Genomic DNA, 22,623 nt, shown 5'->3' with positions numbered 1-22,623 from the left:
GAAGGTGGAAGGTCTGGCGCTTAGCTGCTGTTAGAATTACGAAAGTCGTTCGTACTTTGATGTTAGTGTTCAAATTATTGTTCTATATGAGAGTAGAATTTCCCAGAATCTGAACACTTATTTTTCTCAATACAAAGTTAAACACTACGTAAATAATTTGTTGCAGTGACCAAAGTTCCACCAAAATAGTATAGTCACACAATGGTGAAAAATATTTCTGCTTCTTCCATCTTATTTGTTGGCAACGAGATAAAGCCAAAAATACTTCCATCCATGCCGTGATGCTAATTCTTCATATCTCATAAGATTTTAGTGCAATATTACGTCATTCCACTCGCAATGGTCGTAGCTGGACGTTCTATGGAGCCTCCGCCACTGCCGTCCAAGCCACACATGTCGGCTGAGAGCAACGAAAACGAAGAATGTGAGAAGATCTGATTGCTTATCATTTTTCCTTAATATCTCAAGCATACGAACCAATCAATGATCCATTAAAGGCAGCATACCACGAATCTGAGGTGGTGCGGATTTCAGGTGGAGTATCCGTGTACGGGGTCGTAGAGTATGGAGATCGGGCTGGTTCCGCTCATCTCTCCCTGCATCATTGCAAACACCCGCCTCCAGAATGCTGCTTTGTGCGACGCCATCTATTTCAACTCTCCACCTCTTGCGCCGCCTCCGCCCTGCGATTCGTCGAAAGTCAATTCGGACTGCCCCGATAGGCAGTAAGGAACGCTCCGCGTGCAAGGGTGGCGCGCTCAATAGAATAATAGAAGGCATCGTACAAAGGGCATTCAGGGGCTGGCTGTTTGCAGTGATTCAGGGAAAGATGAGCGGAACCACCCCGGTCTCCACAATCTACGACCCCGTATACGGATACTCCACCTGAAATCCGTACCACCCCAGATTCGAGGTATGCTGCCTTTAATCAGAATTTTTTTGCGCCGAAATTATCCACATGAAACTAAATCATGGCGAAAATCAATAATTGTTCGAGTATACGACAAATGGGCATCATCAGATGACCGCTTTGTGATCGCTTTGTGATCCACTTAGTTCACAAATACCTGCCAGCTGGTTTGACAGCCGGCGAAATAACATGTGGACCGAGGAGTGCGCAGAAATCGATTTCGCCTCCTCGTGGGGCAGTCGACGTCGTGCATTCACGTCGTTGTGAATTCTTTGAGTTCGTCAGGCTTTTTGTCCAACTGTATATACTGTTCTATTCTATTATTTGTACAGTTATGTAAATCTTACACCCACAGTATGCCGAAGTCAGGTTCGTCAAGATTTCCTTTGTTGCCGCTGGTTTTTTTTCTTTTTCTTCGCAGTTTATTTTCAATCGTTTTCAACTATGGTGTAGCTGGTTAACTTCTCTCCACGGCAAAGGTAACTAGTAATCTCACAGTTAAACGTAACATAAGGCTTGATGAACTACGAACTAATGCTTGGTACATCATCGTGCTGGTGTCATTGCGTATCGATTTTGTTGGGAAATTTGTCGTTTCCCCTTGTTTTGCGTCCATCACTAGGCGTACTACCCATTATTACGAAGGATACTATCTCTTGAGTCCCTCTATACACATTTTATTTATTTATTTATTTACCTGACGAGACCTACAGGTGGGTCAAAAACAAAAACAAGGTGGAACGAAGCTCACCATCATTTTCATTTTAAACGGACTTTTTCCGATGAAAAAGGGAGAATTGTCCAGACATTCTTTTGTAGTATCAGCCTTCTTGTATACTCCAAGTGGAGGGGGGGGGGGATCCCGTGGCGCCCTTATTTCTGGAGGTAAATAGCTAGATCATTCGGGGCCCTAACACCTAAGCATTAGTCTTAGAGAATCTATGACATGTAAGCTCTAGTTATTATGAGAAAGTAAGATAGAGCATCTAGAAGTAGCGGCGCCGCTGAGTGCAAAACACACATCCTGTTATTCATCTCAGAGATCTACTTGAGGTTTTATTTGATTCCTTTTTCTATCCACTTCATACACTTTCATCTGTTCACTTCTACCTTAATTTTTTGAGAGAGAAAGTTTGCTCATTTTTCAGCATTTTATTGCACTTTTAATCGGAAAAATGAAAGATTGTATTTTCCAAAGAATTTGTCTTTTGTTTTTTTTTTCTCATAGAGGAAGTTGCACAATCACACAATACCGTGTACATAGGAACAAAATTACAGTTGTATAATCTGATCAAGTCGACTTGGAAACTGGTGCAATTGCATGACTATGAACCGCATTTGAAGCTGTGCGGTGGACCCAGAGTTCACGATGGTGGGACCATCGCTAGCTCCACTCGGAATGTGGAGATGAGTGAAGGTCCCAGCTCGGGCAACTGCATCGCAGCCGCTAGCTTCACCGCCCCGCTTCGAGTACAACTGCACCTAGCTTCAGGTCGTTTTAACCCGACTGCAACTACTACGTTGCACCATCTGTTTTCTTTTCAGTTTGAATAACCGTCTAGTCATCAGCTTTAAGGCTTTTCGTGATACTTGCTTCGTTCGTGTTTATTAAGTCCAATGTCTAGAAATAAGAGGAATTCTCGAGTACCCTCTAAGTTTTTATTTCACTACGTCTCGGCATTTCTTTCAATAACTCTTCATCTGTGTTTTTTTTTTTGAATGTTCGGACTGGTGCACATTTTGGGAGTTGTTTTCTATAGAAAAGGAACTAGTATTATTTCTACTACATATATTTCAAAGAGAGTGTATCAACGATATGCTAATTTGTTTACGGCCCTTGATTTCCCTCGATACAGCCGGTTCAAAACGACACTAAGCTCGGTGTGGATGGAGCTTAGCGGACACGACCGAGGCGGGAAACTTGCTAGCCGCTACTCATTGATGGAATTCGCGACGGCCTCATGTCGTTTTGACCCGTCTATACCATCACTTTTTAGATACATTGTTGAAAAAGATGAAAATCCCTATCCGGACATGTATCTATGTTTGCACTAAGTCAAAAAAAACAGCGTACGTGAAATAGGGGCAAATGAATGGAGGAACATTAGAAAAATTAGGACAAAATCATACTAATCTCTCTAAAGCTTCTTCTGGAATTGTTAGCATGCCTTTGAGTACTGCAATCGAACCTTGCAAGCGGTTGATAACCGCGCCGCCTTTCACCATAGTCTTACGCAATGTTGCACCGTAGATCAGAAGCTTTCGAACGTCCAGAGGACATCTTGAATTTTTGATCGAACTTCACCCCAATTAAATTTTTCCAATACGTTTTTGGTACGCTATTTGCTTATTTCTACTCACTTCCTTCGACATTTTTTTTCACTAATACTTATTTTTACTCACTTTTACCTTTTTTTTGAGGATAATAGTATTGCATTTGCCAGCTAAGAGTGCACTATATTACAGATACCACCTTCTCAGTGTCGGCAGCTAAAGCGTTCTTCGAAGCTGCAAAAAAGCCTGAAGTACGTCAGGCGGCTGTCGCAGCAGCCAAAAATCCATTCGTTCGCAGTGTCGCGAAGTCAGCGGCACAAAATCCTGAAACACGAAGCCAGCTGATTGCTGCGCTTGAAAAGCAGTATGGTGCAAGGAGCCCTGAACACAAGTGAGCCCCAATTGACCACCTCCTTGTTCCGCTTTGACTAAAATTCCTCCCAATGTTTCAGGCCAAGCCCTCCATCAAAGCCGCGACATGATGAGATAGCATCGCCACCACCGCCCCCACCGCATCGTGCAACAGGGTCGCATATGGCGACGTCATCGGCGTCCAGCTACTCGTCGACGCCCTCAGCAACTTATAAATCCAACGACGACTACAATAAACCGTTGCCAGCCGTTCCATCAACAAGCTCCTCCCACTATGGCTCCACCCCCTCCAACGGGATTGCCTATCCGTCATTGGTCAATGAGCTCCAAGCATTACATATGAACAACCAAGGTAGGTGATTATAGATTACGTTTTTTCTGGAGCACTTTTTTTCTCGTCCACGGCACTGAAATGACTCCCGAACATGATTCATTTTCGGATTATTTGTCTTGTCTTAAATATTGATTTTAAAGGCAGCGTATCACGAAAATGGGTATTATGCAACTATGAAACTAAGGTCTCTTTGGGCAAATGTAGAGTTCGGAGTATAGATTGGGAGTATGAGCGTGCTTCTTCTCAATCCCGTCTAATTATCTTGAAGAACAACTTGGGAACAGCGTTTGCTCCTATGAGGTGCTCTTGTACACGCTATGGTTCCCTCAGAAGCTTATTAATTGATTTTACTAGAATATACCACTAAGGAAACCTTACTGATTTCCGGCGTCGTGCTCGTGGATGCAGTGCGTGCGCAGTGGTGGTGCGTTTTTACATGTCTCGTAGAAAAAAAAAACGCCGCCTCCCATGCTTTTTTCAGGATGTTCACGGCGAATTGTGGGGGCCACCCTCATACTCGTAACTTACGTTCCGAACTCTAAATTTGCCCAAAGAGACTCCAACATAGTTTGTTTCGTGATATGCAGCTTTTAAACGAAAGAAAACAAGCCACTGGTTGAACCGTGGAGGAGAAAAGGTAGTAGGCTATGGTTGTGCTGCAGCTAATCGCTGCAGAGCTGTTGAAAATTTAGTTACGATATCATCGCAGGATAAGAGTATAGTAGGGTCAAAATGACATGAAGCAGGTACACAATTGCGTACGCGGCTTCTCTCGAGGCGCTTTGGGGGACCGTAGCGGCTAGGAGTGTGGTGAAAGCATCACTTTGCTAACACCACCCATCGCTGCAGTTTGAGACGGTCCCAACTTGGTTCCAACTGCTGCCTTCACCGTGCCGTTTCGAGCGCGTACGCAAATGCACCGCAACTACACTCGTGTCTCATGTCGTTTTGACCCGGCTATACGTCCAACTGAGCTGTTGATAGTTTTCTCTGAGCACTGTCAACGTCGATCATTAGCTGTTAGGTCTAGGGCTGATATTAGGACGAACAGAGGATCCTTGACAGTTTTATGCAGAACAAATTTGCAAATGTAAGTATAAAACTATAGAGTTACGCGAAAACCGAAGTATTTTGTGGAACGCGCTGTTGATAGTCCTTACATCAGTGTCACTCAGAATTTCGGCTGCTCTTGGCCTTAACCCAGTACGCTAGGTGAACAAGGTGTATAGTCACAGATTCTTCTCACATAATACTTGATTTTCCGGCATTGCACTGCGGTTCCGGGCCACGAAACCTTATAGATATAGTCGGGTCAAAACGACATGAAGCACGGTGCGTTTGCGTACGCGCTCGAAACGGCACGGCAGAAGCAGTAATTGGAACCGAAGTGGGACCATCGCAAACTGCAGCGATGGGTGGTGGCAGCAAGGATCCCAGTACGCTCCTTACCATTGCACTCCACCGCATCGCCTCGAGAGAAGCCGCTTACGCAAATGCACCGTGCCTCATGTAGTTTTCACCCTACGTTATTTCCTTGTTTTCTATGTTATCTCAAGTTTACTGGAAACAACATTGGAAACACGTGCCCGATCATTTCGAACAATGTTCGTTGTAGTAAGTACTTATTACCAGAAAGATGTTGAGTGATTAGGCTAGTACTCATTAAAAGTGTAAACTTGCATGTGCATGTTAGTGCGTAGTGAATTTAGGCACAAAAAAACCTCAGCCAACTCGTCCACCTCAACCCGCGTCACCAAATAAAGGTAGTAAGTTTTCCTCGCTTTCCTCTTTTCCGCTTTATTCCCCCGCATGATGTCTTTTCGTTTTGTTTTCTTTAGTTTATAACATTATTATCGGAGATTTTCTGGAATTCTTCAACTATAAACAACTCAGAATAAAATCCATGGAGTTTTTTTTCTCTCTTTTCTCTTTTTCGGCAGAAGATTTCTTTGAAGTTTTCGGGTCCATACAAAAGAATTATCTATTGCATGTTATGTACGCTTTTTCTGCTACCAACATTTGGAGGTGTGAATATAGGTGAAGAAAAGAATGAATTCAAATCAGATGTAGAGGGTAACAAGGAGTTTGTCTCTGTTCACTCCTTCATCTGTTCAAGCAAAAGTAGCACAGTAGTATTCTTTCTTGTCATAGGTTCTAATAAACCTGCTCGTCCACCACCGCCGATTCCACCGACGTCGAGGATTACATCTGGTAGTGCTGATTCACTCGTCTTTTTAAAAGTGTTTTCGTTTAAATCGCTATCCGCATGCCATCTCCTTAGTTTTTCTTTTGTTTAGCATTACATGTTCTATAAACAACTACAATTTCTAGTTGGAGAACTTTCCTTAACCTTGTTCAAAAAGTATTGTCTGATAACCGCTGCGCTGTTTATCTCTTTGTGAGCGAAATCCAACCATGCAGCATAGAAAAGGGAGGATGAGAAGTTCTTAGGGATTTCCCCTTCGTTCTTTCCTTTGATTTTTCGAATTGCGCTGGTTCAATTCCATGTCTATAAGTAGATGACATCAAGAAATTTAGAACGGTTGGCGCATAAAATCATTTCCAGGCGTACTGTATTAAACTGTTATTATCTCTTAATATCAAGCTAATCTTATTCTATTCAGCTGTCACTCCATCACAACCGCATGCTATCGCGAAATTTTCATTTACCGGATCTCAACAGGATGAGTTGTCATGCGCTGCTGGTGATATCGTAGTCCTGAAGCGAAACGTCGACGAACAATGGGTCTACGGTACCATCTTTCTTTTATGAATGAGGATTTCCATTGCAAAGCATTGGATTGCAGGGATGAACAATCGTACCGGTTCATACGGTATTATTCCCGTATCATTTCTGGATATTCAAGTACCACTGACTTCAGAAATCCCAACAACAGGAGTGATAGCAACAGCGATCTACGATTATCAGTCAAATACTCCAGGAGATTTGTCTGTTCGTATAGTTGATAAGTTGGCTTGTTACGTTAGGGTCTGTCAACCCTACTCTCTGATGTCACCTCCAGCTTTAGTTCCACGTCAACGATCAAATCAGGGCCATTGAACGGGTCGGTCCTGATTGGTTGCGAGGGAACCTACATGGCAGTGAAGGGATCTTTCCGGCGAATTTCGTCTCATGTCCCGGAATAGGTGGTCTACCTATGACGCAACCTGCAGTTCAGCCCAAATCTTTGGAACAGATGACTGCAGCCTATGACTATTCGTCAGGAGTAGCTGGCGATTTGGAGTTTAAGGCCGGTGAGTCGTGCGGGTAGATTGGAATCAACGCCAGCAGTTAGAATTTTAGGGTGACTTTTTTGAACGAAATCAACCCAGTACATTTCCAGGAGACACAATACAAATCATAGCACATTTGGACCAAGATTGGATACGAGGACGGGTGAATGGCCAGGAGGGACTCGCTCCTATGTCATTTCTCGCCCCCTATGGTACATTGGTGAAGAGCCCAAAGATGCGCGGTATAGCAGCTCTTTCAGCCCTTGGAGGCACAGGACGAGTGAGTTCATGGCGTGGAAGTATCTTGCCATAAAAAAGAGAATTCATTGTCAAATTCTCTTTAGAAAACTTTCGAGCTAGAGTTACAAATGTTTTAGATGTTTAGACAGAAATATTATGTGAAAATGAACACAGTAAAAGAGGTATGAAGAAAAAGGAGTGCATGAAATAGAATAGGCGAAAGTAGAAGATCATCATTCAGAGCATTAGGATGAAGAGATCGACAACCCATATATCGAGTTTGGGGATCTGTTTTGGTGGAAAAAAAAACCGACACTTTATAACAGTTGACTATTGGCGGCTACAATTGTAATGATTCCCTTTTCTTCTAGGTGGTAACTGCAATTGCGGACCATTGTACCGATGATCCTACTCTTCTCTATTTCTCCAAAGGCGACAAGATAATTATTGTTGAAGATGTGAGTGAGACAACTGAGGAACATTTTAGCATCTCATGAACAGATACAATCAATGAATTCCAGGTGGATAACTATTGGTATCGTGGTAAAGTTGAAGGTTTCAAAACGTTACCTGCTGGTCTATTTCCCAAAGCACTTGTAAAGGAAAACTAAACTAAGAAACGGTTCAGCCGATGAAGCCTATTTTGAAGACAGCTATTGACAACTTCTCATCAATGTAGTGAGTGCATGCCTAGTGATTCTTTTCAGCTGGATACGTCCACTTCTTGGTTTTGAATCTTACAAATTGTCATTTTTCTTTTTTTTCTCTTGTTGATTTTCCTCAGGTACATGAACAACTTTAAATTGTTTATATTCCTATCCCATCAGTTTTGAGATGTACAGTTTAATTTTAATCATATTGTGGTATTGTTGTAGCTTGTGATATCCGAATATATTCATGGAATGTTTACTTACGTGCAAGTTGTGGTAATTGCCTTTCATTCGCTTCAATACTTAACATTACGTGTAGATCATTTTCAGAGTAGCTATTACTTGATAGATATAAACATATATGGGTAACTATTTCATGCTTTAATAGACAAATATGATCACCAGTGAGATCGAAGATTATGAGAAAGAAAGGGTCATGAATATTGAGCGTTGGACTGCCTTAATGCTGAAATGATCCGTTCACTCGATATCACAATTCATATGTTTACGGTCAGAAGAAATAATACTTGCTCATCCAAGAGAAGAGCTGCTTTTCCTCAAAGATACAGAGGAGTAGAAGTGTGAATGACTCTTATATCAAATCACCACATTAGTACAGTTGTAAACTTGAAAGACATTCATTTTAAGAAAACAAATCATCACATGTTCTATAGTTAAATCTGTAGTTCTAAACGAAATTGGTGAAGAAAACTATATTCAAACAAAATCAAAACTCTGTATCAGAAGAGAAAACTATGAGAACTTCGAACATGTCAGATCAAGATCGAATGAAAACCGGCTCAATAACACATGGAGGAAAAAAAATTAGAAACAAAAACCAATGCATAGGGTAATGTTCTAAAGAATTAGCTATAGTCTAACTAATCCTTTCCTTGTTATGATCATAAATCTCTTCAACGTTTGCCATGAATTCTTCAACTGTTAAGTGGCAAGTACTTACATTAGCATCAGAAAGGAAATAATCTTTTACTTTTGTCAACATCTGTTCTAAAAAGTGTCCCACATTTGCTACATCCACAGCGTCACCTTCTATGAGCTTCAGCCCAACCCTGAATACAAAGAAACGTTGCGTATTACGGTAATCCACAACTTATGACAAATAAAAAACGGTGAATGTACCATAGCGAGTCCTTATGGACATCAAAGAACGCTTGGAACTTTACAGGACAATCGTTTACGGAAGTTACAGACAACGATTGGGAGACCTAAAATCTTTGATTGATTCGAGTATGCTGAACACTATTACGACTCAAATCCCATATAATGCTATAGACCTGACTAACCAATGCCTCAACAAGAAGTGGAAACTGTTCTTTGGAACTCAGAAGAGCACTCCATTTTTTCCGGAGTGTCCTTCTCGACACCCACAGTCTCTTGGATGCCTCAAAGGTACCTAGATCTTCTGCATCCTAAACATTTCTTCTTTTGGAAATTTTTGGAAGTAGGATTTGAACAGCTCTTTAAAACCATACACAGTCGAATCGTGGTCTTTTCGCAGGCGTGACTGAACTTTCGCATCGCAATATAGCTGCTAGAATAATATGAACTAATGTTTCTGCTACGTATTCATCAAACCATTCCGGAAATCCCGACACGCGACAGGACCCCTCTAGAAGAAAATGTTCGAATTGTCCATTTCCAAATTTTGGTGGGAAACTTTAACTGACCAGTGTTGGGTATAACCGGCGAAGGTGATGCATTTGTTTCAGATTTATTCAGTACACGTAAAATCACTGCAAAAGAATCGGTATCTCGCTTCATCGCAGCTAACGAAAGCATCATCGCATGCCTCATCGTCTTCAAAGCTTTGGTGGTCACATTTTTCGCTACATTATCTGTCAACTCGATTGGGTCCTAAGAAGAAGAGCTGATTATGAAATGGACGATGTAAATAGTACGAAAACAAGAAGGTACTTATCGTAAGACATGCATGACGAAAGAAGTGAACAAAAAACCAAAATATTTTCCGGAATACCTGCACAAAAAGCACTGATTCAGGTTTGGAGTTCATCTCTTCCTGAAGTTCAGTTAGCGATACCAAATTTCCTTTCCTTGGTGAAAAAACTAACTTGTCCAGATTACTTTCGACACAGCAAATGAAGAATTTCTAAATAATACGGAAGTATAGATGAATCGTTACCACAAATAAGGTGCCAGTAATTTACCTTGAACAGCTTCCGTTGGTCGACATCAGCCAAACTAAAGGACGGGACCGCAAAATCGACCCTAACGTCATTCGTGTTCACCTGAAACTTCTACTTTTTTTTTAAATTCATAATTGGTATATCAGACAAATGACCCCCTAAACTTTATAAGGAGGGAAAACGGCTAATAGATTAAGTAAGATCCACTTCTTTTTTCATAACAAAATTCTACTAGGTGCAAAATTTCGGAAAACGGGAAGAAAAATGTGAACTACTACCGCACAAACCGTGACATCCGAAGAGGTGAAGACTGGCAATAATTTTTCTGACTGCAAAAAGGTGACAAACATTAACGTTATCGTGTACGAATTGAGATTCCAAGTCTGAATAGCAGAGAACTACCCAATGTAACATATAATATTTCTGAATAAAGGCTACCTTTTTCTTTTCTGAGATGAACAATCCATTAGACAATGCCCAGAAGCGTAACGCTAGTACTAATTTTCTAAGTGTACCAGATTGGTCTCCTTGCACCACTGCTCCGATATAGGCCGACTTTTGATAGCCGATGTAGTTATTCACTGACAGTTCTACTAACTGAAAAAAATACAGTCAATAGAATCAAATCTAGCAATATTTCTCCACTGAAAAGAATCACATGCTTATCATACGCTCGAAACCGTATTACGGGACAACGTGCATCAGAAACTGCATGTAAGCTTTTGAAAAAACCGCATTTCTCTCTTCTCAATTCTTTCAGGATTCGGAACAACAATTCAGTTTGGTCTGAAACAAAACAACACCTTTAAAGAAATGAGGAAACCATAAAGTCTACGCGAAGGAAATCTTACCTCGAACAGAAAGCGCATTCAATTCTTCCCGATGAATGAGATTTTCTCTGAAATTTTCAGCCGGACATGATAAAAGTTCCGCACTATCGCGCACGAACTCGCTCATGAGCGAACCTTCATCCGAAGCGAACAAAATACATAGATCCTGCCAATGTTTTTGTATTTCAGCTATGCAAATACGAAGCATATGAATATTTATTACCACATCAGAATCATTCGTGCCAACACCTGTTATAGCTGAGCCAAATTGCACGACAATAGGATTCTGGATATAACGTCGTAAAAGTTCCTCAAAACGTTTGCAGAGTGAAGCTCGATGAGATCTCTGAGAGAAAGAACTTTGAGTTGCAAAACTGTTCTGACCCTTTTTCATGACCCATTATACCTCAGCTTCTGTAGTTGCAATGGAGGATGCCACCCGGTCGACTTGAAGGGAGAACCCTTCACAGAATGGGTCCTTGACAAGACTAATCACCTGAAAAGAAAAGAAAGAGAGAGAGGAGAATTGAGCCCCTGCTGAACAAGACTATGCTAGAACTATACACATATCATGAGAACGAATCCCCTGAGGACATGAGGAGTCAAGCATAATAGAGAGAATTGTAAGCAATGTATTTCAACTTGATGCACCGCTCCAGGTAGTGCTCACCATATATCATTGAAAACATTCAAAAAAAGATCCACAGAAAAAAAAACTAATAAACTTCATGAAGTATGAGCGGATCACGATGCTACTCAAACTGTGATTTTTCAAAGGAAGCTTACTGATTTTTTTAGTCACCTCTATAAAACTGAAGTTACAGGAACCGTTCAACCTACCTCGTCAATGTCGATGGATGGACCACTATGGTCATCCTTGAAGGTTATGCGACGCTCATAGATAACACCAGTGAGAGACTAAAATGTAAAATCGTAAAATTTTCCTAACAACATACAGAAATTGGTGTTACGTCTTCGTTAAATTCCATTGTGATATAAACAACAATGATTTTTGCAGGAATTTCGTGACAAAAACAAAGAGGAACATCAAGGAATGGGCATTGGCATCAAGAAATCGAGGTGTTCTTTTTTTGAAAAGACATACCAAAATAAGAAGATAGATGCAATAAAAACAAAACAGAGGTTCCACTGATTCAAACTAAAATGTGATATTGAACTCACATCAGTTATTCGCAGGGATCTTGCAGCCTTCGCTTTTTCAACAGCGTTTTCGTTAGCAAATTCGACAAAAGCATGGTCTTGCATAAAGCCACAGGAGACGTGCGTAACTTCCCCGAACTGAATGGGAAAACAGCTAATGATAATGTTTAATCGACAACTACCAAGCAGTTCCATCTTCATGTTCTGACGCAGCCGTTTCCAACCTATCTGTCGCACTTAAAACAACAAGAGAACTGAGGTATAGTATGAATTAAGAATAGAGAGAATGCTATAGAAGAATGCTAGTTACTCCGTCGAGTGAATAATGTACTGATACAACCAGTAAACAGTGTGCGGAAAATAGAAGAGCGACGATATGGTAGGTGGAGCGGTGAATTCAAAAGAAAAACCATCCCAACTTCATTGATTTTTTGGCAATACGTCTAGAAATCTCTCAAACCGAGTTTAAAAGAAAGCTTGCTTGAATGAGCAAGAAAAAGTTGCAAGAAATCACTCATATCTGGCAGTACTGAGATAATGTCAACGTGCCACGGGAATGATGATGTTGAGGTCTCTCCATAGGTGGATAGGGATAATGCCGTATTTCATGAGTATGACAATGATTACGCTCAACCCAACAACCCCGATAATTCAGAGAAAGAAGTGAGAAGCTGTCTTGCGTGATCCAGTCTCCCCAGCGATGCAACTTGTCACGTCCAATAGAACGAAAAGAATTTGTAAAACATCTACAACTGTACGGTTGAGACAGCTTCCGCTGCTTATTTGAATTATACCAGTTGTATTGTGTACGTTGGACGTACGACGCATACTACGCTGTTTCACGCGCCCTTTTATGAGTTACTGAATGGAATTGAGAGCGATCAATCTCACACTCGTGAACTAGACCCTTACCCCTCTTGAAAAGATCTCAACATCGCCTATTTCGAGAAACGCAGGTTTAGATAAACGGTTGTGTTTACCACTTACACTTTGAAATGCCGCAGCGATTGTATTGGAGTCGACTGAACTATATTTTGTATCTCCCTTACGGGCGAAAGCAACGAATATGGTCTTCTTGGGAAGTTCTGCAGCTTGTGCACGTCGTTCGACTGCTTTCTGATGACGTTTGCCGGACTGAAACAACGGGAACTACACAAATGAGTAAGAGAGCACGGAGTAGACGGAGAAGTGAGTTTGACTTGAATATCACCTCATGGATATTTTTCGAGTCTCCTCCGTCCGGATAGTCGCTGCCGCAAAGTTCGCACAGTCCCATAACGTCGTTACTGGTACTTCAGCACAGTTCATTCGTGAAAATAATTCAAATTATGTGTGATGGTCGTAACTACGCCCTAACGGGTCGTTCCACTATTTTTATTCGTATTTGAAGTAAATTTTTCCATTTGTTGTGGCACTCGTGTGATTATCGCTTTTATTTGTTATGATTTTTTAGGAATATAGATCCAGACATCGAGCATTTGATTAGTATTATGCGCCAGTGCTTTCGTTTGCTTACTTCATCGTGGAAATTCCTGCCAAATCGTGACCGGATTCTCTTCAAAGATAAGAAAGAGGCTTTTTGGGATTACTGGAAAGTTACTGGAGCTAGCTTATTGTTCCACATAGGATATGCACTTGTTATTGTGTGAGTTTCATGTTTTAATTTCAATTGTCCTCTGTATTCCTTTTTTATTCAGCATATTTTTAAAAAATCTTACTCTGCTTGTGAGAGTTGAAGAAACAAAACAGCATTCAGAGCTGAAGCTAGCCTAGAGGATCAAATACTCATATTTTGTACTCTAAGTACATTTGCTGTAGGCATGACTGAAATGCTATTAATGCAAAAATTTCCTGAGGTTTTACACGTTGCACTTTTTTTAGCTTTATTATTCCCGTCATGCTGTATAAAGTTCGTGGTTTATTAATAACTTTTGAAAATCCAACGTCTTGCGAAAGAAACAAGATTTGACATGACTTCATCGTTTTCCAGAGAATTCGCATTCCCCACCCCTGACATAATCTACGATGTGAAACGTCTGATTTCTCCTGATTTCGACCTATACTGTCAATACGGTGACAAGGCTGAGTATCGATTGGAGCTTTCGAATCGAATACGTTCGCTTCAAAAAGAGCAGGAACGAATGAAATACGAGGACGCTGTGAGGAAGCCGCCGGAAGCTCGTTTTGGTGGTGCTGTTTGAAGGATAATTTCTTGCTGATATTTCCCAGTCATTTACGGAATTATTTGAAAGCGCATCTATGGATCGATGTTTGTAAGTGTTTCGGTTGGATTTTTTGGGGTGTCTCAATTTCTTTTCATCAAGCAATTACTTGATGAGATGAAACGGATAGAATTCTCTAGAATTTCTACTCGTTTCAAGAAGTTTTGTAGGAATTTAACCCGTTACTTTATTTCTGAGAGTTCGATTCGAGTTTTCGTTGCATAGGCACGAGTCTTTCTGTGCTGCACCTACAGATAATTGAGTCTAGCTAGCTAGATTTGTCAAATAATGTATATATTAAGTGTAGGATTAGTTAGTTGTTTTGAGTGTTGGCCTTTGTTTTCTTTGAACTTCTTCACTTGTTCCTTTTGGTCATGTTGCTATAAAGATGGTGATTTGAAAATCCTTACCTTGGTTTCTTTACATTCGTACTGTGAACGTTCATATCGCATTCACCTCGCCTAGTCACTGATGGTCGATGATTTTAAGTATATTTGAATGTTTAGCGTTGCTTCATATACTGAGTCGAATACGCTCGGAAATGGGGATGTATTTAAGGTGAGCAGATCTAATTTACTTCTATGTTTTTTTTTTCGAAGTAATATCTTTTTTCCAATTTTCGGGCTTAGCTTTTGGTGAAGCTTTTCATTTTCAAACATTACTAATTCACATTTCTACTTTTAATTTTGGGTACGTTTCTGACATGTTTTCCGTCTTTTCTCTCGTAACATTTTATAGTTTAGTGCAATGACACATTTTTCCTTCTACAAGTAATCTTGTGTCGGGACTTCGTGTTCATACGAATACAATATTACTATTACTTCGGGAAATAATGGGGCTTTGAGATGAAATGAGAGACCAGAATCTATTTTATATGGAGTGCGCTCCAAATTCATAAATTTTGCGTTTGTTAGTGTTTATTCGCCTCGCTTGGAAGGAAAAATCATTCTCGTGATGTGAATGATGCTACTAGGGACAGTTTTACTCTTTGAGTAGTTTTGTTTGAGTTGGTTATCTGGAGTATTTAACCGATTGTGGTTTTTTGGGATATGGTAATCTAGGGTTGGAGTCGACGTTACTCTTGGGGATTTTTTTTTTTCAACTTTTACAAATATGGGACAGTGCTACATTTTGTTTGTTTGTATTTTCTTGATTCTTTTTCAGTTGTAGTTTTTATTCGAATTAAATTGGATCTGAAGTGTCCACTTGGTTTTTTTAAAAGTAGAATTTGGTCAGAAGTGAAGGATTATAAGTATAGACCTAGGGTTACTGGCGTCCATTTTAGAACGTCTCCATCTGCCAATATGACATAGTTTTTGACGTGTTTTTGAGTAAAAAAAAACTGGGTTACTGCCGGTACTCATTGTTTGGCATTGACCTGTTCATTGTGGCACTCTGTTGTGAAACTTCCCTACTAAATAGTATTACACAGATAGGGGAATTCGAAACTGTTACTATATTTTCTTTTTGTTCAGGAATAATGAACGTAGATCGGTAGCAGACCTTCAGCATCATTTATGCTTCATTTGTGGTGATACGTTTCGAGATCGGCATGAATATCAGAAACATTTGATTAGCCATCAATCCTTTGGTTTGATCTACCAGATTTACCACTTTGATAAAACTGAGGTGGGTTTTTACTTTTACCGCTATGGTTTTCGACTTCCTTCTCTCTCTCTCTCTCTCTCTCTCTCTCTCTCTATCTATATATATATATATATATATATTTATATATATATACACCAGTCCGAAAATCCAGCTAAAGCCGGACTTCAGGTTTTTTTTGGTGTTCGCTTCGCTCGCATTCAATTCACCGATCAATAAGGAATAACAGTAGTGACTTTTTTTTTGCAAAATTATAAGAGTTTTTTCTTTCTATCAACGCTTTTTTCATATTTTCTTCAAAAATTTGTGCATAGATGAGCGACTTCATGATTTTCTTCCTAAACTCTTCATTAGCCTCAGTATAATTGGAGAACAACAAATCTTGATTTTACATCTATGTTTCTGTGAAACCTTCACAATTTGGAAACATTATTCGAAGTATGAGTTTCCAACTCAACTAGCAACACAAGTAACTCAGCACAGAATGCGCTCACATGAAATGACGTGAATATTAGCATCGTAGTGATGAAGATAACACACTACGTCAGACCAAATGAACGTGTGTTTGGTGGTATTGTATTTAAGCTGTATGTGTGTTTATACTTTTTGAAGAAAGGATGTTACCAGCATCAGGGAAATATGCTTGGAAATAGATACGCGAATGGGTCATAGAAACCAATTATAGCGTTGGGCCTCCCGCGCACGAATTCGACGCAGTGGGACCCGTCTCACCCCACTCTATGGCTTTCTGGCACCGGTACACCAATCCGATCCCGCGAAACCCGTCCCACCCCATTTCATAGCTATCTGACTGACTCTGACTCTGACTTTGGGGCACGAATTCGATGCCTCGGGACCCGTCTTACCCAATTTTACCGCATTGGAGCTCCAGCGCACCAAACCGACGCTAGGGTATCCGTCTCCCTCTCTTTTTGAAATTTCTTGACTGAGACACACAAATACACAGACGCACACACGTGACAGTATAAGTTCGTTATTATATAGCATGATAGTTTGCAAATTTGGAAGTATACGTTCACACAAAAGTTTATTTACCCTCACTAACATATGGCAGAAACTAACTTTCCTTATAAAAGCCAACATACATGCCAGTATAGCTGAGCATAAAGGTGAAAAGGTAGAGTGTTCGCCTATCAGGTGCCTGACGATGGTTCGACACCTCACCTATGCAGAGTTTTGCATCATTATGGGGTATTTTCGTGACACACAAATACGGGCATGAACTAGCGTAGTGGTTATGATCGTGGTGAACCCTTGATGGCACCACCGACTGCTGCACTTGGCGATGGCCCTACCTCGATTCCAACCTCTGTCTCCACTGTGTCGCAAGCGCTTATGCAACTCCATCTTGCTTCATGTTGTTTTGACTTGACTATAGTTCCTTGCTGATAGCTTTGAAAGAATCCATTAAGTGTGGTGGTTCGAAAATACATTATTCAGGGTGAACGTAAGGGTAACGAGAAAGCCAAAAAACCGGATCTCAAGCCCGGACGAATTGCCCATGCTTTCTCAGACGACTCTAATAGAAATAAGGGTGAGGCCATATCTTACGGTTACTTTGCTATGTTGATTTGTTCGCGCTTATCTTACTGACTTTTTCAGGTTCTCATGCCTTAAGGCAGTCGGAAGAACTAGAACGAGAGATGAGGCAACGAGCGAAGGGAAAGTCGAGAGGTGTTGACAAACTGGAGAGGATGCATCGGGAAGAGCGGCGACAATACATGCGAGAAAAGGAGCGCGAAGAGGAACTTCAGGCGGAGAGGGAACGACAACGTAAAGTAGAGGCAGCTAGGAAGAGGAGAGAATTGAGGAAAAGAAAACTGGTGAGCTTCGTTCTAATAAAGAAACTTGCGGAAGTGTGCTGTTTCATAGTTCTTAAGAGTACTTTCGAATTGATGATGATCAGTGCCCTTACGAGTCATACTTGCTACGAAGATTTCAGGATGAACACACAGCAATGGCAGCGATGCGAGACCAAGCTATAGCAATAGTTAAACGAAGGCCCCCAACGAGAGAGAAAGGTGTGTGCTTCTGCGTACTTCACACTCTTTCGAACTCTCCTCACTTTTTATATATTGATAGATAACTTAAAATTTCTCTTGTTTCTATCTACATTTCAAACGGTTTTCCTCGCTGTTACACATTCATCACATCTTTTATTCAACTAGATGAAAGTTTTTAAATCCTCTGAAACCTTCATCGAAAGGTTATTCACTTTCAACTCGGGCTTTCTTCTTTTAGAAATCCTCCTTTTTTCATATGAAAGTCCTCCAAGTAGAGCGTTTCAGTTGCTACAGCGTAGCTGTTGCATAGAAAAAAAGATTCTCTTGATTTCTCCACAATCAAATTCACTTTTGATTTAGGTGTCGAGTTAACACCCGCTCCATCTCCTGCAAATCCCGCTGATCCAACATCCTCATCTCCGGTTCAACCTCCACCCGTTCTTCAGATTGAAGGGCCGCGAGTAACAAGTACAGGCTACTCTATCGGTCCAATGCAGCAAGAAAAATGTCCTTATTGCTTAACGCAAGAGTCCTTCAACAAACCTGTTGAAGCTATTGAACATAGTGAGCAGTTCTTTTTTGGATTACTGTAATATCTTTCATGTAAACTAGTTCTTTTTTTAGTTGTGGATCATGGTGGTAGTATTTTGGATGTGAAGTTGTCATTCTATGACCATGATAAATTACTAGCAACGGAAACGCAACTTACTGGTGAAAAATGCAACGTTTGCGATGTGAATTTCGATTTCCCGACGCAGTATGTACTCGTGAAATTGTTAATTTAGTGATAACTTTTCATGAACATATTTGTCTACTTTGAGGTACTACCTTCATTTGCTGCTGAAACATAGGATGGAAGTCACGTCGTTTTATGTGCCCAACTATCCGAAAGCTAATAATGTGAAGTTTATTACCGTCATGATCTACCGGATGTATCCAGAGTACACAATTGAATTCCGCGAGATTATGCCTGGTTCTGAAAAAACAGAAGCTCAGCAGCCACAGCCGGAAGGAGATTATATTGCACCAGAGCCTGCAAATGAAGAAGCGAATTCTGAACAAAAAGCTCCACCACATGTTCAGCAAACTCCTCCACCCCAGTAGTTGATCGCTATTACTACGCTTGTTTCTATTACCGTGCAATAATCTTTACACAACAATTGCATGTAAGTAATTCGAGTTGTTCTTTTTTCGGTTTAGTGTTCTTTTTCTGCTACTATTTCATAAATTTGTATGTTATTGATGCTGGTTGTGGTTAGACGAGACTCTTGTTTCATACTTTGTTCCATTGTTCTTTCTTGAATGTATAGTAGATGTTTTCTCCTTAATTAGTGCTTTCACTTTTAATATACACGAAAAGTGAAAACAGAATAAAACTTATATTGGATGGGTCTAACTGGTTGATCTAGGCGCCTTTTTAGTTTTGCCGCTGTTGCACATACCGTTGTGCAGGAGTCACACTTTTGGTGGGATTTGTGCCGCAGAATGACACCGGACAAAAATGCTTCTGTAGCAAGAAAAGGCAGCAACCGCACAATAATACTGCATTTCAAATAATAATGGCTCCATTCTACAAGAACATCATCATTGACGTGAAGAGGGGGGTCCGACAGTGAGATACAATTTCACCCAAAATATTCACAGCCACCCTCGAGAACGCAATGCGAAAGTTGGAATGGGACGACATGGGAGTGAAGGTTGATGGTCGGCAGCTACACCATTTGCGCTTTGCTGACGACATCGTACTGATAACACCTAGCATCAGCCAAGCGGAATGAATGCTGACCGAATTCGACGAAACATGTGGATGCATCGGTCTTCAGCTGAATCTACAAAAGACGATGTTCATGCGGAACGGATGGATCTCGGATGCCCCATTCACGCTCAACGGAACGAACATATCCGAATGCACCAGCTACGTTTATCTGGGTCGGGAACTGAACATGATGAACGACCTAACCCCCGAGCTGGGCAGGAGGAGACGAGCGGATTGGGGAGCGTACAAGAGCATCGAGGATGTAGTGAAGAAGACCAGGAACACCCGGCTCCGTGCTTGCCTCTTCAACACCACCGTACTTCCTGCTTTGACCTATGCTTCGGAAACCTGGGCATTTCGCAAGCAGGAAGAAAACGCGGTGAGCGTCATTGAACAATTGAGAGAGTGATGTATCCCGTTTCACGCAAGTGAGGGATGGGATTCGAAGTTCTCTCCTACGTCAGCGATCGAAGATTAGAGACGCCGCCGCGTTTGCCAAGGAAAGTAAAATAAGGTGGGCCGGACACGTGCTGCGCTTTAACGACAACCGTTGGACCAGAGCCGTGGGCGACTGGGTTTCCCGCGATATTAAGCGCACTACAGGAAGACCGCCGACCCGATGGTCAGATTTCTTCACGAAGTCCTTGAAAGAAAAATATGATGCACTTCGTGTCCCACGCGAAAGGAGGAACCACTGGGCTTCTCTGGCACACGATCGGGACAAATGGAAGAATTACCGGCACCCGCTCGACCAGTTCGAAGATCAACGGGAGTCAAGGTGATCAAGATGTACTAGTTTTGATTTCTTGCTTGAAAGAGGTCTATGGTACAATAAAAAAAAACTTCACTTAATGTGACTTCTTGTATAATATAAAACTATTCTGTGTTACACGTACACAGTCGGCGCTGAACCGCCAACCAGATGAGCGCGAAGCGCTTCGCGGAAGGCACGTGTGGGTGTGGGATGCAGAGAAACGGCAGCACATATGAAGTAACACTACGTATAGCTGGAGAGGAGTTGCGCTCACCCATATGACTGATTCAACTGAAGTTGTTTCCCTGTAGAAATAGCACGAGCAACAAGACAGTACGCGCATCAAGATGTAAGGAAATTTTTTTTTCAGCTGCGAGAAAACAAGTTATCAAAGTATAACAGCGATAACATAAGACGATCCCCGGTGTCCCATTCGGTATTTTGTTCACGCATACGAAAATGCTGGAGTCGATGTACCTCAGCCATAGCGGAAGTTCCTACCGATACCAATGCGATGTTGCTTTACCGAGATTTCAACAAGTAGAACAGGGAGGTCCACGGTATTGATTGTAGTCACAAGCCACGTAAATGAGGCATCAAAAACTACAACTGGTTGTGCTACAACATTCAAATGAAAATAAATTCAAATACAGATGAACTAAAGTGAAAAAAAGACGCTCATTTACTGGTAAGTCGGTGTATGTAGAGCTAAGTGAACTCATAGAACATCCACAATTACTATCTGAAGTATCTCCAATAAACGCACCAACAACGTCATGATTTCGATACGCAATCAATTTTTGCGATGCCAATTTTTAGTAGGTCCCAGATATTTGCAAGTTGCGCTGAAAAGAATACGTACCTACAGGGATAAGGTTGTTGTTTGTTTGTTGAAATTAGGTTAAAATGTTTTGAACTCAGGTGCAGCTGCATAAATGGCTGTGCTAAGTGGGAAACTAGCGGTCGCGATCGAGTTAGAACCACCGTTAGCTCTATTCGATCTGCAGAGAATGGAGAGAGGGCGAGGAGCCTCTCTTCAATCGCAACAGCTGTCTCCACTACGCAGCGTTGACCGCAGCCGCCTACGCAATTGCTGGAGCGTCAGGTCGTTTCGACTGCCTGTAATTATGATGTACAGTTCGCACAAGTGTAAACTACGAAGAATACGACTGGCACTACTACGAAAAATTCCTGATAATATCGAATTAAGTGAAAGTATAAAGGAAGCTTGCTAACTAACTTGATACCAAACTTTGTTAGGACTACGTGGCCCATCCTAGTCGTGATTTATTACATGAAAGGAAAACAAAAAACTATCAAAGAAAAAGGAGCTGCGAGCAGTTTGTCGGCGAAAATACCGTCTCAACCACTGTATATAGTAGGGTCAAAACAACATGAAGCACGATGCAATTGCGTACGCGGCTTCTCTTGAGGCGGTGCGGTGGAGCGTAGCAGTTAGGAGCGCACTGGAACCCTTGCAGACACCACCCATCGCTGCAGTTTGCTATGGCCTTACCTCGGTTTCAACTGCTGCCTCCATTGCCGTTTTGAGCGCGGACGCAAACGCACAATGCTTCATGTCGTTTTGACTCGACAATATGTAGATCAGGGCCCTCCCCCATGAATGACGCAGCATTTCACATCGAAAAATCGCTTTCGACGCTGATAAGTAGTGAAAGCATTAATTTTCACGCTATATTGGATGGCTATTCAAATCTTGCTTATGCGTTCGTATGTTATACGCATGAGTAGTGGGAATTACAGTCTTACAGAAAACCTCTGACAGGAATGTTTTGTATGGAATAATGGAATAAATGCAAAGTATAGGGTTAAGAAGACCGGGAAGACAAGTAACACAAACAGGGAGATATTCGGCAATTGTTACATGTAGTTTAAGTATTAATGACATGGAGAAATAAGTGGAGGGTGCTATGTAGAACAAACAACAGAGTGAGTGAGGGTGTCTGAAAAAGGGTTACTCAGATATAACAATCTATCGTAGATCGCTGCTTATAATAATCTTGCAGGCTACCAACATAGATTTACATTCTAGTTTTATTAGGTAGATTAATCAGGTAGATTAATCTATGCG

At 41.2% G+C, this 22,623-nt stretch overlaps 4 protein-coding genes across 7 annotated transcripts; 3 read left to right on the top strand and 1 right to left on the bottom strand.

Annotated features, from left to right (window-relative positions):
• Nucleotides 1–339: 339 nt before the first annotated feature.
• Nucleotides 340–7,975, top strand: RB195_011540 (uncharacterized protein; the record flags this gene model as incomplete). 2 transcript variants are annotated; one of them, XM_064192996.1, is made up of 12 exons in its annotated part: nucleotides 1,267–1,279; nucleotides 3,377–3,575; nucleotides 3,637–3,908; nucleotides 5,600–5,653; nucleotides 6,042–6,101; nucleotides 6,515–6,643; nucleotides 6,698–6,715; nucleotides 6,773–6,843; nucleotides 6,920–7,145; nucleotides 7,235–7,404; nucleotides 7,736–7,822; nucleotides 7,886–7,975. In XM_064192996.1, 12 exons carry the CDS (start codon nucleotides 1,267–1,269, stop codon nucleotides 7,973–7,975), a joined length of 1,389 nt encoding a protein of 462 aa, XP_064050579.1. The 2 variants fall into 2 exon arrangements, with proteins under 2 accessions (XP_064050578.1, XP_064050579.1); XM_064192995.1 differs by lacking the exon at nucleotides 1,267–1,279 and adding an exon at nucleotides 340–424 and having other exon boundaries at nucleotides 6,698–6,843.
• A 916-nt stretch (nucleotides 7,976–8,891) lies between these two features.
• On the bottom strand, nucleotides 8,892–13,446 carry RB195_011539 (uncharacterized protein; the record flags this gene model as incomplete). The annotated part of the gene is made up of 17 exons (XM_064192994.1): nucleotides 8,892–9,084; nucleotides 9,155–9,240; nucleotides 9,319–9,444; nucleotides 9,508–9,644; nucleotides 9,703–9,889; nucleotides 10,011–10,142; nucleotides 10,201–10,281; nucleotides 10,467–10,562; nucleotides 10,618–10,776; nucleotides 10,838–10,965; nucleotides 11,031–11,175; nucleotides 11,233–11,355; nucleotides 11,416–11,505; nucleotides 11,850–11,927; nucleotides 12,192–12,308; nucleotides 13,158–13,304; nucleotides 13,381–13,446. 17 exons carry the CDS (start codon nucleotides 13,444–13,446, stop codon nucleotides 8,892–8,894), a joined length of 2,091 nt encoding a protein of 696 aa, XP_064050577.1.
• A 214-nt stretch (nucleotides 13,447–13,660) lies between these two features.
• RB195_011538 (uncharacterized protein) lies at nucleotides 13,661–19,125 on the top strand (the record flags this gene model as incomplete). Of its 3 annotated transcripts, XM_064192993.1 has the most annotated exons (10): nucleotides 13,661–13,815; nucleotides 14,161–14,360; nucleotides 14,899–14,950; nucleotides 15,868–16,021; nucleotides 17,459–17,552; nucleotides 17,621–17,841; nucleotides 17,961–18,039; nucleotides 18,382–18,585; nucleotides 18,646–18,778; nucleotides 18,843–19,125. In XM_064192993.1, the coding sequence occupies 10 exons, from the start codon at nucleotides 13,661–13,663 to the stop codon at nucleotides 19,123–19,125; spliced, it is 1,575 nt and encodes a 524-aa protein (XP_064050575.1). The 3 variants fall into 3 exon arrangements, with proteins under 3 accessions (XP_064050575.1, XP_013294060.2, XP_064050576.1); XM_064192992.1 differs by lacking the exons at nucleotides 13,661–13,815; nucleotides 14,161–14,360 and having other exon boundaries at nucleotides 14,871–14,950; XM_013438606.2 differs by lacking the exons at nucleotides 14,899–14,950; nucleotides 15,868–16,021; nucleotides 17,459–17,552; ... (3 more) ...; nucleotides 18,646–18,778; nucleotides 18,843–19,125 and having other exon boundaries at nucleotides 14,161–14,371.
• Nucleotides 19,126–19,799: 674 nt separating this feature from the next.
• RB195_011537 (uncharacterized protein) lies at nucleotides 19,800–20,186 on the top strand (the record flags this gene model as incomplete). Its single annotated transcript, XM_064192991.1, has 1 exon — nucleotides 19,800–20,186. The coding sequence occupies one exon, from the start codon at nucleotides 19,800–19,802 to the stop codon at nucleotides 20,184–20,186; it is 387 nt and encodes a 128-aa protein (XP_064050574.1).
• Between the last annotated feature and the right edge of the window lie 2,437 nt (nucleotides 20,187–22,623).

This window comes from Necator americanus, chromosome III (genome assembly GCF_031761385.1).
Source record: "Necator americanus strain Aroian chromosome III, whole genome shotgun sequence".
In the NCBI taxonomy this organism is placed as follows: Eukaryota; Metazoa; Nematoda; class Chromadorea; order Rhabditida; family Ancylostomatidae; genus Necator; species Necator americanus.
Note: the sequence above shows the minus strand (reverse complement) of the source record. Positions and strands in the feature narration are given on the sequence as shown.